We start from the raw sequence: 14,300 nt of genomic DNA on the forward strand, positions 1-14,300 counted from the left end.
CACACATATACATACACCTACACATGCATAAACACATACATGTTGTATACATACAGACACACACACACACACTGCAGTGTAGTACTGGCAGCCATGTTGCCATGACGCTAGCAGACTGACACCTGAATAATGGGGGATATTTAAGTATGTAAATGAGAGCTTTACTCCATGACTCAGGTAAAACTCTCCAAGCTCAGTGAACTACGTTGTTGTGGGTTAGTTACTAGTTCAATACCAGTTTGAAGTTTCTGTCCTCCACCCTGCAGAAGACTTGCAATTATCACATTCCCTTGTGGCTTTCACATTCCTGCAGGTCTCACCCACCACCCCTGGAAGAGCCTGTGCAGTAGCCCCCACACAGCAGAGCCGAGTCCAGCCAGGTAGCCTGCAGCCAGCCTGCAGCCTCTCTCCCCCAGACACAGAGACTCCTGTTACAGCCACTCCCCCTTCTCCCTTTCACCCAGAGCCCTGTCCAATCAGAGCAGGCCCCTGGCCCCTCCCCTGAGCCAGTCACTTAAAACCATATGGGAAGCGTCTGTTCTCCCTACCCAGATCAGCCCCTCCACTCTGCCTGCCTGCTTGCCTGTCTGCCTGTTCCCCTTCATCAGTCCTCCGTGTTCCAGATCCAGGATGTCAGTCAGGAAGAGCACCAGCTACACCGTCAAGTCATCGTCTGCGGGCGCGGCTCCCCGGAGCTTCAGCAGCATGTCGTACTCCGGGCCCGCCACGGCACGGCAGAGCTACAGCGTGAGGAGCTCCTACGGCGGGGCGAGCCGTGGGGTGGGGGGCGGCTACGGAGGCACCGGGGGCTTCATCTCCAGCTCCTCTGCCTACGGAGGAGGCATGGGCCTGGGCTTGGGCATGGGCATGGGCGGGGGGAACATGGCTCCCATCACGGCCGTGTCTGTGAACAAGAGCCTGCTGGCTCCCCTGAACCTGGAGATTGACCCCAACATCCAGGTCGTCCGCACCCAGGAGAAGGATCAGATCAAGACCCTCAACAACCGCTTCGCCTCCTTCATCGACAAGGTGAGTGCTGGAAGGCCTGTCTGTCTGCCTGTCTGTCTGGTTTAGCAGTAGAGTTGTACTTTGCCTTGTGATGATTGCATCTAGAAAGAATTCAATGTTTGAGCTTTAAGATATGAGAGGTTCAGCCTTGCTCTGTCTTTTCAGTCTGGATGAACAAACGCATTGTCTTTGAGAGAGAGAAAGAAAAAGATAGAGAATGTGTGAAACAATGTTGAAGTGCCCTTCATGAGGCAAAGCAGAGCTGATAGGAATGTTTATCCTGGGTTATCTGAGGCGACATCTGATGGTTTGGCAGGAGTCCTTTTATAGTGATGAAAAGCAGACTTGCTGGGTGGGGAGGGAGAGAGTAAGAGGGGGAGGAAGAGCGAGAGAGGGAGTGAGTGAGGGCGTGTCGTTGCTCAGATCTCTCTATGTGTTACCTTGGGACTGGCCCAGCCCTGGGGTAGGGTGTGGCTCAGTGCTGGACACACGCACAAGGACACACACAGAGACACACATGGACACACACACTCTCATGCACACACACACTCTCCAGCAAATGGTGATTGAATGGAAAAACACATTCATTTTTTAGAACATTGTGTCAATGTGTTCATTTCAAAGGGTGAGGTAGTTGCTGAGTTGTTCAGGCAGTGTGTGTGCATGTGTGTGTGTTTGTCAGCCCCCCACCCTAGTCTCCTCTGGAGGGATATTGAGGAGGTCAGCTGGACTTGTGTTCTGGCCCTCTAGATTACGTAAGCTTTCTTACAAAAAGCCTACATTTATGTGATCATGCAGAGAGAGAGAGCCTTCGCTCTCCCTCCTTGACTCCTGCCAGTGGCCTGGTCTCACAACCAGGAGAGCCAATGGAAGACGAGAGGATCCTTTTTAGGGCAAGTTCACCTGAGCAAAGTCCACAGCCATATATCTTCTGTGTTTCACAGTTATCAGAGACAACATTCCAGCTGCCCCGCTTCCCCTCCTCCCCCCTCCCGCTGCCCCTCCTCCCCCTCACACCTACACTGTGGTTAAATATTTACCTTCACAGGCTGTGAGCACGACCACACCTAGTTTCTCACACTTATTCCTTATCAATCACTCTCCCTCTCCCTCTCTTTGTGTCTCTCTCTGTTACCGTCTGTCTCTTTCTCATTGTCTCTCTCCTCTCTGAGCCCTCTTCAATCCTAACCTCGCCCTTAAAAAACAGGAAAACACGGAACTGGGTTTCCATCACCCTGCAACCAAAACACTCCCCCAACAATCACCCTCCCAACCCTTCCCCTGCCCCTCCACACCCCCTCAACCTCTTCCCTGCTAACCCTTCCCCTGCCCCTCCACACCCCCTCAACCTCTTCCCTGCTAACCCTTCCCCTGCTAACCCCACCCCCCTGTCATCACCTCCCCTCCACAGCTCCCCCTCCAACCCCGTCAGGATGCAGAGTCACCAGAGTTTCCTCAACAACAAACTAACTCTAACAAACCTCCATCCTGTCAGACACTGTTGTTTCTCCTGGAAGCTGCAGGCTCAGTACTCAGCACTGCCCAGGGAACCATGACCCACCCATCCCCTCCCTCCTCACCCGTCTCTCAATTTCTACCCCCACTCAGGTGTACTTTCTGGTCACCTGACAGTAGTCAAGTTAGTCCTCAGCTTCCTGATCAACTGACCCTTGCTCATCTTCTTCTCTTGCTGGTCCCAGGTGCGTTTCCTGGAGCAGCAGAACAAGATGCTGGAGACTAAGTGGAGCCTCCTGCAGGACCAGACCACCACACGCTCCAACATCGATGGCATGTTTGAGGCCTACATCGCTAACCTGCGCAGACAGCTGGACGGCCTGGGAAACGACAAGATGAGGCTGGAGGCTGACCTGCATAATATGCAGGGGCTGGTCGAGGACTTCAAGAACAAGTGAGTCTGGGTCCAGGACCAGGACCAGAGTTAGGGTTAGCCCTGGACAGGACCAGGACCAGGGTTAGGGTTATCCCTGGACAGGACCAGGACCAGAGTTAGGGTTAGCCCTGGACAGGACCAGGACCAGGGTTAGGGTTAGCCCTGGACAGGACCAGGACCAGAGTTAGGGTTATCCCTGGACAGGACCAGAGTTAGGGTTGGCCCTGGACAGGACCAGGACCAGAGTTAGGGTTAGCCCTGGACAGGACCAGGACCAGGGTTAGGGTTATCCCTGGACAGGACCAGAGTTAGGGTTGGCCCTGGACAGGACCAGGACCAGGGTTAGGGTTAGCCCTGGACAGGACCAGAGTTAGGGTTAGCCCTGGACAGGACCAGAGTTAGGGTTAGCCCTGGACAGGACCAGAGTTAGGGTTGGCCCTGGACAGGACCAGAGTTAGGGTTATCCCTGGACAGGACCAGGGTTAGTTGAGGCTGAGATGGTCATGTAGGTGTGTCAGCTCCCAGACAGCCTGGTTCCTGGTTATACAACCCTGGTCACATGACAGACGTTGTGGTAACCTAACACCTGTTCCACAAGCACACCTAACAGATCAGCCAATCAAACGTTGGCACGCTCGTACCTAGCTCTGGGCCAGCAGAGACTCAGGCAGGACATCTGCCTCTCCTCCTGCCTCCCCCTCTCCTCCTGCCGCCCCCTCTCCTCCTGCCTCCCCCTCTCCTCCTGCCTCCCCCTCTCCTCCTGCCTCCCCCTCTCCTCCTGCCTAAGATAGTTACATTTACATTTACATTTAGTCATTTAGCAGACGCTCTTATCCAGAGCGACTTACAGTAAGTACAGGGACATTCCCCAGAGGCAAGTAGGGTGAAGTGCCTTGCCCAAGGACACAACGTCAGTTGGCATGACCGGGAATCGAACTGGCAACCTTCGGATTACTAGCCCGATTCCCTCACCGCTCAGCCACCTGACTGAGTTAGAGAGAGGAAGAGGGATTGAGAGAGGAAGAGGGATTGAGAGAGAAAGGGAGAGAGAGAGGAAGATAGAGAGAGAAAGAGGGAGAGAGACAGAGAGAAAGAGGGAGAGAGAATGAGGGAGAAACAAGGTGAGGGGGAGAGGGAGAAAAAAAAAGAGAAACAGAGAGAGAGAGAGAGAGAGAGAGAGAGAGAGAGAGAGAGAGAGAGTGAGAGAGTGAGAGAGAGAGATGGTTAGTCCTCAAGACAGTTTTCTTGCCCCCTAGTGGCCATGTTCGGTATTGGCTCACTAATTGCTCTTTTCTGCTCTTCAGGTACGAGGATGAAATCAACAAACGTACCGAATGTGAGAACGACTTTGTTCTCATCAAGAAGGTATGCTTGCATCCCCTCACCCTCACCCAGCAATCTAGCAGTGGTACATATTGATACCAGACAGGATTCATATCACCTAGCATCATGGGTCATTTTGGTCCCTGAATCTCAACACAACTCATGCTTCATCTTTGTGTGTGTGTGTGTGTCAGGATGTGGATGAGGCCTACATGAACAAGGTGGAGCTGGAGGCCAAGCTGGAGAGCTTGACGGACGAGATCAACTTCCTGCGCCAGATCTACGAGGAGGTGGGCACATTACATAATTTCCCGCTCTGGGATTGGTTAAAACAACATTCTGGCTCTGACCAAATTTGACTGAATATACACATGCCATTATCTAGTAAGAAACAAGCCATTTGTAGAAACTGGGTCTGGATTGGAGGCTAACAGAAAAAGAAACGGATGTCTCTCTGCCCTCTCTCCGCCCTCTCTCCGCCCTCTCTCCGCCCTCTCTCCGCCCTCTCTCCGCCCTCTCTCCGCCCTCTCATATCTCTCCCACTCCTTGTATCTCTCCCCCCTCCTCTCCCCCCGTCTTCCCCCCTGCAGGAGTTGAGGGAGCTGCAGGGTCAGATCAAGGACACCTCAGTGGTGGTGGAGATGGACAACAGCCGCAACCTGGACATGGACTCCATCGTGGCTGAGGTCCGCGCCCAGTACGAGGATATCGCCAACCGCAGCAGGGCAGAGGCTGAGACCTGGTACAAGTCCAAGGTAGGATTCTGACTCCCTGACTTTCTGAATCATGACTCCTGACCTGAATCATTGCTCCTCACTCATGACTCCCTGAATCATAACTCCCTGAATCATGACTCCTGAATTCTGACTACCTCTCTCTTCTGAATCCGGAATCCTAACTCATGTAGATTTTGTTTTTGTTCAGTATGAGGAGATGCAGACATCAGCTACCAGGTATGGGGATGACCTGAGAGCCACCAAGACAGAGATCTCAGACCTGAACCGCATGATCCAGAGGCTGACGTCTGAGATTGACTCTGTTAAGGGACAGGTACTGAACACTACATTACCCACAATCCACCTCGACAGGTTACCTCATGCAATTAACCCTTGTGTAACCTTCGGGTAATTGTGACCCACCGTCGTGTTGCAACAACTTTGCCTCCTCCTACTTAATACAAAAATGAAGTGAAGCATTTTCTTTTAACCGTCGCGCTGTCTCAGACCCCCCACAGTGCGAAGGTAAAAAAAAAATGCTTCACTTTATTTTTGTATTAGGTAAAGTTGTCGCGACACGACAGTGGGTCACAATGACCCGAAGGTTCACAATGACCCGAAGGCAGCACAAGGTGTTCATGTGTTTACTCCAAATACATCAAATGAACTACAGGAAGCTGAGAATAGAGTACATAGCTACAGGAAGAATATGCTATTACAACATTTACATTACATTTAGTCATTTAGCAGACGCTCTTATCCAGAGCGACTTACATTAAGTACAGGGACATTCTCCCCAAGGCAAGTAGGGTGAAGTGCCTTGCCCAAGGACACAACGTCATTTGGCACTGCCGGGGAATCGAACTGGCAACCTTCAGATTACTAGCGCGCTTCCCTAACCGCTCAGCCACCTGACTCCCTAGAAGAGAGGGCCTAATGGAAACAGTTAGAACTAATGACAATGTGTTAATTTAGCAGACACTTCAATCTAAAGCCACGAACGGGGGGGATTTAAACCTGGGAAATCTTTATCTGCGGTAAAATGCTCAACCACTGAGCTTTAACCTCCCTCATAAAGTATATAAAACACACCCCTGAACTACTGACCTGAGCCTCCTCTCCTCCTCCTCTCCTCTCTTCTTATCCTCTCTTCTCCTCCTCCTCTCCTCCTTCCCTCCTCCTCCTCTCCTCCAGCGTGCTAACCTCGAGGCCCAGATAGCCGAGGCGGAGGAGCGTGGAGAGATGGCGGTGAGAGACGCCAAGGGCCGCATCAGCGACCTGGAGAATGCGCTCCAGAGAGCCAAGCAGGATATGGCACGCCAGATTAGAGAGTACCAGGACCTGATGAACGTCAAGCTGGCCCTGGACATCGAGATCGCCACCTACAGGAAGCTGCTGGAAGGAGAGGAGGACAGGTGAGGCTCCTGGGAAACCCAACAAAGCTGCTTCAGTTTCCTGCTCTCTAAATGCTCTGCTGGGGTTCAGGAATATCAGTCTAAGAACCCTGGGGATCCACTTGTAACTAAGTCTACTATATGTATGGTTGTGTTTCCAGGCTAGCGAGCGGGATCAAGTCCATCAACATCTCCAAACAGAGCAGTGAGTCCTGATCCTCCCACACCCTGCTCAGCTTAAGGCTCCAACCATTACACTTTCATTCCACAACTACCTCATTGTCCCACAGCTACATCATAATCCCACAGCTACATCATAATCCCACAGCTACATTATAATCCCACAGCTACATCATAATTCCACAGTTACCTCATAGTCCAGCAACTACATCCTAGGTGTAAATCCCTCCTGCACTCTTACACAGTCACATCCTCTCAGCTCTCCTGTCTCACCCACAGCGAGCTACAACTCCTTCCCCATGGAGAGTGTGAGCAGCAGCTACAGCAGCGGCGTCTCCAGCGGTTACGGTGGCGGTTACGGTAGCGGTTACGGTGGAGGTTACGGCTACGGCTCTGGCTTGGGTTCGGGCAGCTACAGCTCCGGCAGTGCCTACGGGAGCAGCAGTGGGCACGGGGGCAGCAGCGGGCACGGGGGCAGCAGCGTCACCCAGAACAAGAAGAGTGTTGTCATCAAGATGATCGAGACCAAGGACGGCAAGGTGGTGTCCGAGTCCTCCGAGGTTGTGGAGGACTGAGGGGTGAAGCTGCCCTGAAGCAACCAGCCACAACTGCACTGTCAGGAGCTGGCTTAGGGTTAACCCTAACCCTGTCAGGAGATGTGGCTGCAGAAGCAACAAGCATTCTAATCCAACCAAAGATTTAGAAAATGGACCAAAGATTCCTTAGTGATACTGAATACCGGCTTGTGCCTTTTTATTTTTTATTGTGTACTAAAACAAAGATATTGCTGTGTGCCTTTCTCAACATTCCATTACCGACCTATGCCCTCTGACCTCAGGTTTGACCTATGCAACAGGCCTGACCTCTAATTGCCCTTAGACCAGAGAAGGAGTGTGTGTGTATTGCAGGCCCAGACATCTGGTTAGCAGATAGTCTCCTGTGTTCTCCTCTCATCCCTGGCTAAAGCTGACACTCTGCAACTGTTAGCCTAAGGGTTTTTTTGCTACCAAACAATAAAAAATCTTACTGACAAAGCAAGTTTCTTGTCTTTACTTTTCTCTATGGTTTACTGTCCTTTCACACTAATAGAGACTAGAAACAGGAATTTCAGCGAGTCTCACCAGCTTGAAGAAAGCAATGAGAAGCGTGACTCCATTCCAGATCTCAGATCTTCAGATCTCAGATCTTCAAACTGCTGATGTGCTGAATACACAACAATAGACGTCAGGATTAGCATTTAGTGAATTTATGTCTACATAGTTGGTTGTTATTGTGTACAATTTCCCTACATTAAAGAGATTTGATGATAAATTGTGTGGAAACTTGGTTTCACAATATTTTGCAAATGTTGCTTGTTTAATATATAGATATGTTCAAGAGGGGACTAGGCTGGTCTCATATAGCATGGCACCAGGGGGCAGTGTAACACGCCATCTCACTTGGTCCACCAGGGGGCAGTGTAACACGCCATCTCACTTGGTCCACCAGCGGGCAGTGTAACACGCCATCTCACTTGGTCCACCAGGGGGCAGTGTAACACGCCATCTCACTTGGTCCACTAGGGGGCAGTGTAACCCACCATCTCGACACAGCCAAGCAGCTTTGAGAGTACATTTACATTTATTAATTTGGCAGACGCTTTTATCCAAAGCGACTTACAAGAAAGAGCTTTACAAAAAGTGCATAGGTCAATGATCATGAACAACGAGATAGCCCCAAAACATTGCGGGTAGCCAAAACATGAAGCATACATTGTGAAAAGCAAATAAGTGGCAGTGGATAGAACCAGAAGAACATGTAGTTAAACAAATTACAATTAAACAACGTGATCCTCGAAAGTGCTATAGTGTACCTGGAGGAAAGCAAGCAACAATAATATAATTCACAGCGAGTACAAGTAGTTAAATCAGTTACAACTAACCAACAAGTGCAACAAGACCCTCAATAAGTGTCATTATGTTCCTGGAGGAAATAAACTAACATCTGATCCATTGTACCATTGTACTCCCGGAACAAGTGTGTCTTTAGCCTATTCTTGAAGGTGGAGAGACAGTCAGTGTCTCTGATCTCCATCACCCTAAACCCTCTAGTGTCCCGTTCACTGCTCGGAAGGTCAGTACCAGGGTCTTGAATCTGATACGGGCCATGATAGGTAGCCAGTGGAGAGAGATGAGGAGCGGGGTAACATGGGAGCGTCTGGGTAGATTGTAGACCAGGCGGGCCGCTGCGTTCTGAATCCTCTGGAGAGGGCGGGTTGCGCATGCTGGGAGTCCGGCGAGAAGCAAGTTGAATTAGTCGTAGCTTCGTAGTAGTAGCAGAATGATGACAGATGACCTTGAAGCAGCTCTTGCAGACTGGAGTGCAGTAGTGACTGACAGGAGGGCAGTTTCTGTGGAGTGGCCAGCCTTGAAGCCTGGTTGGTTGGGGTCTAGTATGTTGTTCTGAGAGAGAAAGTTAGCTGATTAGATACGTTCAATTGTTTTTTAAAAGAAGGGTAGCAGTGATACTGGTCTGTAGTTCTGGAGGACGGCAGGGTTAAGGTAGGGTTTTTTGAGTAGAGGGGTAACCCGGGCCTGTTTGGAGGCTGAGGGGAAGGTGCGAGAAGTAAGAGAAGAGTTAAGGACATGGAGAAGAAAAGTTATGATGGAGGGAGATATGGTTTGGAAGAGAGGAGAGGGGACTGGATCAAGGGGACAGGAGGTAGGGTGATGAGAGAGGATGAGGTCAGAGATGCAAACTTTCATGGCGAATAAATCCCTTTCTGAGATCTCTGCCTCGGACATGGGAAATAAATGGTTTAGACATTTAGTTGGGTCAGTCATAGAGGGTGAGTGAGTAGAAAAGATAGGTTCAGGGAACTGATTGCTAATGGCCGACTTACCCAGATTCGTTAATCTGGGAAACGCGGCCAATATCAACAACTTTCTTCTCAAAGAATGAGAAGTCATCTGCTGTCAGGGAGGAAGGTGGGGCAGGGGAGGTGTGTTAAGAAGGGTGGAAAAGGTTGAGAAAAGTTTGTGAGGGTTTGAGGCAGAGGTAATTTTGTTCAGGAAGTAGTGGGTTTTAGTAGCAGTTGTCTGAGCAGAAAAGGATTTTAGGAGGGAGTGATACTTATCAAGGTCCAGAGAGTAACTCCTGTTTTGCTAACAGAGCAATGTGCAGGCCCATGTAAGAAGGTACTTTACTAGTAGAGTTCAAGTTCAAGTCTTTTATTGTCAGATGCACAGAACAACACAGGGTCAGACTGGGCACTGAAATTCTTAGGACAAGACAACGCAAAGCAACCTGGCATAACATAACATATAAGTACCCAGAACATAGATTACAGCTATAATGAGCTAAAATATAATAAACCTCCTAATATACAAATAGAGAAGTCAGCAGCAGTACATGTTCGTCAGACATGAGGGGAGGGACAGGATCCCAAAACCCTGCACATGCAGGCCTCCACCCTGACTCTCCTGCATGCAAATACTATCTCTCATCAACTGTTGAAGGGTCTGAGAAACACCTACCCTTCAGATGAAGAACAGGGAGGGAGGGAGAGGGGGAGAGGGAGGGAGAGATTGACAATCAGACAGATAAGCATCTACTCGTAAAGAAAGAAGAGATGAAGAGTTGCTCTTTAAAATGCAGAAACATTGTACTATTAAAGGTCATGAGTGCTCCACTAATGTTCTTCTTCTGACGAGATGGGCAGGCTGTAACAGGCTGGGGATCTGCTGAGTAGTAGAGGAAAGGGTGCCTTAGAGAACTGTATTCATCTCAGGGAAATGAAGACGTTACCACAGCCCAAATAGTCCAGTCATTTTAAGACAAAATGGGGGTCAACCTAGGACAAATTGCAACAGAAGCAAACTCAACTGATTTTCTATCCTCAATATGCCCTGAGTAAGGAAAAAAAAGCCAATAAGAATCCCAATAGGGGAAAGTTTCGAAAAAGACCCAAATATAGCCTATTCATACGCCTATTCATTATTTTTCTCACGTGAATAGGGTAAACATTTTAACCTTTAGATATCACCATGAAAATAATGAGTTGATTACTTACATTAAGACAAACAGAAAATGTATAACAAGTTTTTTGAAGTAGTTTGTTAACATGGGCAAACAGTGCATAATCTAATTAGGTATGTGCTAATTTGCATAAATACCACAACAGATCTAAACGTTGGGTATAGCCAGATGAAAATGTCTTGTTGAATCTTGTTGACATATAACCCCCTACTGCATGCCTTATGAAATAATGGATAAAAAAATTATTTGGTCAGACTTTTGTACTTATTATGGTGCACAATAAACCTTTGAACACTAAATTTAATTTATTTTGTGGGGGTGAGGTACATTTGAGTATGTTACTTTGGGGCAACAACATGCAATAACGGTAGTAAATGGTAAAAATACATTTTATTGAAGATTCATATTTATTTCAATGTTTTTATCACATTTCATGAAAGTACTTATTAAAAAACACAATAAATGGAAACATCTGTACTGTAAAAACAAGACAGTGGCTGTCAATGATACTTTTAGAGGAGGTTTGTTACCTACAAGCAACAACGCGCAACAAAGGAAAAAACTTTTACAAAATTAATTTTAATTTTTACATTAGGAATTCACACAGTGGCTCTAAAAGAGATTGGCATTTCATTTCAATTTTATTGTATTTCAAAAAAAAAGATAAACAGTAATGATTTTTGTATCATTAGGTCAACAGCTTCACTGTGTGTGGAAGTCAAAAAAGCAGTTTTTCTCAGGAGTGTTAACTTTTCTCAGTGTCTGACTTCTCACTCTCCCTTTACCATAGAACATTGATGTGTTCATTCTCTAAACACAGAAAAAGACACATTTTATTAAATTGGGTAATGGAAATGAACACAGATACACCTGTGTACATGAATGTGTGGGTGCATGCACGCAAGCACATCCACTGACATGGATGTGTTTCTTACATTATCGGGACACTACCAATAGCTAAATCAATAAATCAAATCAAATCAAATGTATTTGTATAGCCCTTTTTACACGCAAGCATGTCACAGAGGGCTTCACATATGCCCATAGAACTGCCCCTCAACCAACCTAAACCCTCAAGGAAGACAAGGAAAAACTCCCAAAAAACTCTCAACAGGAGAAAAAATGGAAGAAACCTTGGGAGGAGCAATTCAGAGAGGGATCCCCTCCTCCAGAGACGGTTGGTGAGAGAGAGGAGCAGAACACAGGCTAAACATAGTCATACAGTGTCGGTGGGTTTTTAAAACACCAAAATCCATTGTTCAACTTTATAGATGTAGGACAGGACCGGGAGACTCACGACCAGGTCCAGCGTTGGCTGACCGACGACCAGGCAGGTGCTGACAACTCAAACCCCCCACACCACAAGGGATGTGTGTGGGGGGGGGACAGAGAGAGGAGAGCAGGGATTAGAGAATGCCAGGAGCAGCTAACAGTTACAGTCATAATAGAATGAGATCCCCACCGGTCAAGTGTGGACTGGTGCAGCAATTTAACGGAGCAAAAAAGGGGAATTTGATGCAACCCCACACATCAAGACAGCGACAGCCCCCCCCATTTGGAACATGAAATCTGTTCCAGGGGAAGACAACTCTAAAATAAGTTATACTTATAGAATAAGGATGGAAGCAACCCGTCCCCCGTTGCCTCCAACTAGTAACATACTTACCTTTAACAGTCGTAGAATTGACTAAACAATAAAGTTTTTAACCTAATTTTAAATGTTGAAACAGTATCAGACTCCTTAATTGAGACGGGTAATTTGTTCCAGAGAAGAGGTGCTCTATATGAGAATGCCCTACCTCCAGCTGTTTTTTTCTTAACTTTGGGAACCACCAGATAGCCGGCATCTTGAGATCTAAGTGTCCTTGCGGGGCAATAGGGTGCAAGGAGACCGGAGAGGTACAGTGGTGCCAATCCATGCAGAGATTTGTATGTTAGTAGTAGAACTTTGAAGTCAGCTCTGGCTTGGATAGGGAGCCAGTGTAGAGAGACAAGAGTAGATGTTATGTGATCAAACTTTCTTGATCTGGTCAATAGTCTAGCAGCAGCATTTTGCACCCGCTGTAAATTTTTTAGGTGGGTAATTGGGAGGCCAGAGAACAACACAACATAACAAAGTAACACAAACACAAAATAAACAAAGTATAAAATATTGTTATTTATCATGTTAATCTCCAAAACAAGTTATGTAGTGGTAGTTAGTAAAATAATTACTTATTTACTGACATCTGTGTCATTTTATAAACATGCATGGCTACATGGAATCCTCAGTCCACTATTGCATGTTGTTGCTTTGAGGCAACATAGCTATTTTGTCAATTTACTCAATAAATATTTGATGGAAATATAAAAACATTATACAAATCAAATCAGAACTTACTCAAGATTGTGAAAATATTTTTTAGTTGATGAAAATCTTCAGGAAAATGCCCCTTTTTGACAGTTTCCCCTTGACCGTGTCCCTCGGGGGCTCATGTGGGGGGTGCTCCGGGAGTACGGGGTACCGGACTCCCTGATCGGAGCTGTTCGGTCCCTGTACGACCGGTGCCAGAGTTTGGTCCGCATTGCTGGCAGTAAGTCGAACTTTTTCCCGGTGAGGGTTGGACTCCGCCAGGGCTGCCCTTTGTCACCGATTCTGTTCATAACTTATATGGACAGAATTTCTACTGCCAATCACGGGAATGCCCGGAATGTTCGGATGCCGGGCATCCTGGTGGTTGGCGAAGGGGCATGGAGGGGGGTTGGGCAGGGGGATAGAGCATTCGAAGTTAAGACCAGGTTTAGCGTCTGTTCTTTCTGTTAACACCACAGTACGACAACTGCGCTGTTAGCTACTAAGGTAGAGCTAAGTGCTAAACAAAAACAGAGACATTTCTCTTATCTGAATCTGTTATGGAACCAAATTGCCAATATGCATCTTTTTCTATGGCTCTGCAGCCCAGCAACTCAACTTTCATAACATTTTGTTCAGGAAGCCTCAACCCCTATGCTAAACCTTAAAACGATTACTTTAATATGATCTTGTCTTCCGTCGCTGGCGCTGTATCAGACGCTGGCGTAGTGATTTGTAACTGACTGGTAAATTGTTGAAATATCCTTGATTGAAAAAATGCGCAGCCAGATGTCAAAAGAAACGCTTCTTTTAACAAGATAAATTAAATGTCAATCAGTATCCAATTGCCAAGGATACATTTACATTTACATTTAGTTATTTAGCAGACGCTCTTATCCAGAGCGACTTACAGTAAGTACAGGGACATTCCCCCCGAGGCAAGTGGGGTGAAGTGCCTTGCCCAAGGACACAACGTCAGTTGGCATGACCGGGAATCGAACTGGCAGCCTTCTGATTACCAGCCCGACTCCCTCACCGCTCAGCCACCTGACTCCCTATTTATGGTATTTATGGTAATTTATGGTATAGTGGGCGGAGAAAGGCGATGATTACCCGAGGAACTGCAGGTTTCGTAAATAGGATAGCGAATTACATTTTGGGGTGACACCTGGGGTGGCCAGTCCGATATCAGGGGGTCCAGTGCCTAACCCTAACCCAGTACCCTAACCCTACCCCGGCCACCCCTCTGGCTCCGCGACTGCACTGAGTGCGAAATTTTCGTATGCGTTTTTTCTTAATGGTCAGCCTAAAAATTCGGTGAATTGTCAAAAACTTGTCAAAATGCTGGCTATGGATGCGAAAAATGCAGAAAATCGAACCCGATCCGAACTTTTTGACAGACGAAAGTTTCGGACACGAATTTTGTACTCAGTGTGCAA

The 14,300-nt window shown here is 47.6% G+C and overlaps 1 protein-coding gene across 1 annotated transcript; it reads left to right on the forward strand.

Annotated features, from left to right (window-relative positions):
- The first annotated feature begins 553 nt into the window (after positions 1-553).
- krt8 (keratin 8) lies at positions 554-7,546 on the forward strand. Its single transcript, XM_067239871.1, has 9 exons — positions 554-1,029; positions 2,709-2,917; positions 4,204-4,264; positions 4,417-4,512; positions 4,813-4,977; positions 5,147-5,272; positions 6,133-6,353; positions 6,494-6,537; positions 6,792-7,546. Exons 1-9 carry the CDS (start codon positions 631-633, stop codon positions 7,085-7,087), a joined length of 1,617 nt encoding a protein of 538 aa, XP_067095972.1. The 5' UTR covers positions 554-630; the 3' UTR covers positions 7,088-7,546.
- The last annotated feature ends 6,754 nt before the right edge of the window (positions 7,547-14,300 follow it).

This window comes from Osmerus mordax, chromosome 7 (assembly GCF_038355195.1).
Source record: "Osmerus mordax isolate fOsmMor3 chromosome 7, fOsmMor3.pri, whole genome shotgun sequence".
Taxonomy (NCBI): Eukaryota; Metazoa; Chordata; class Actinopteri; order Osmeriformes; family Osmeridae; genus Osmerus; species Osmerus mordax.

Coding starts and splice junctions, on each gene's coding strand:
- krt8 (XM_067239871.1), top strand. CDS start 631: ATGTCAGTCAGGAAGAGCACCAGCTACACCGTCAAGTCATCGTCTGCG. Junction 6,354..6,493: donor CTGGAAGGAGAGGAGGACAG/GTGAGGCTCCTG, acceptor TTGTGTTTCCAG/GCTAGCGAGCGGGATCAAGT. Junction 6,538..6,791: donor CAACATCTCCAAACAGAGCA/GTGAGTCCTGAT, acceptor TCTCACCCACAG/CGAGCTACAACTCCTTCCCC.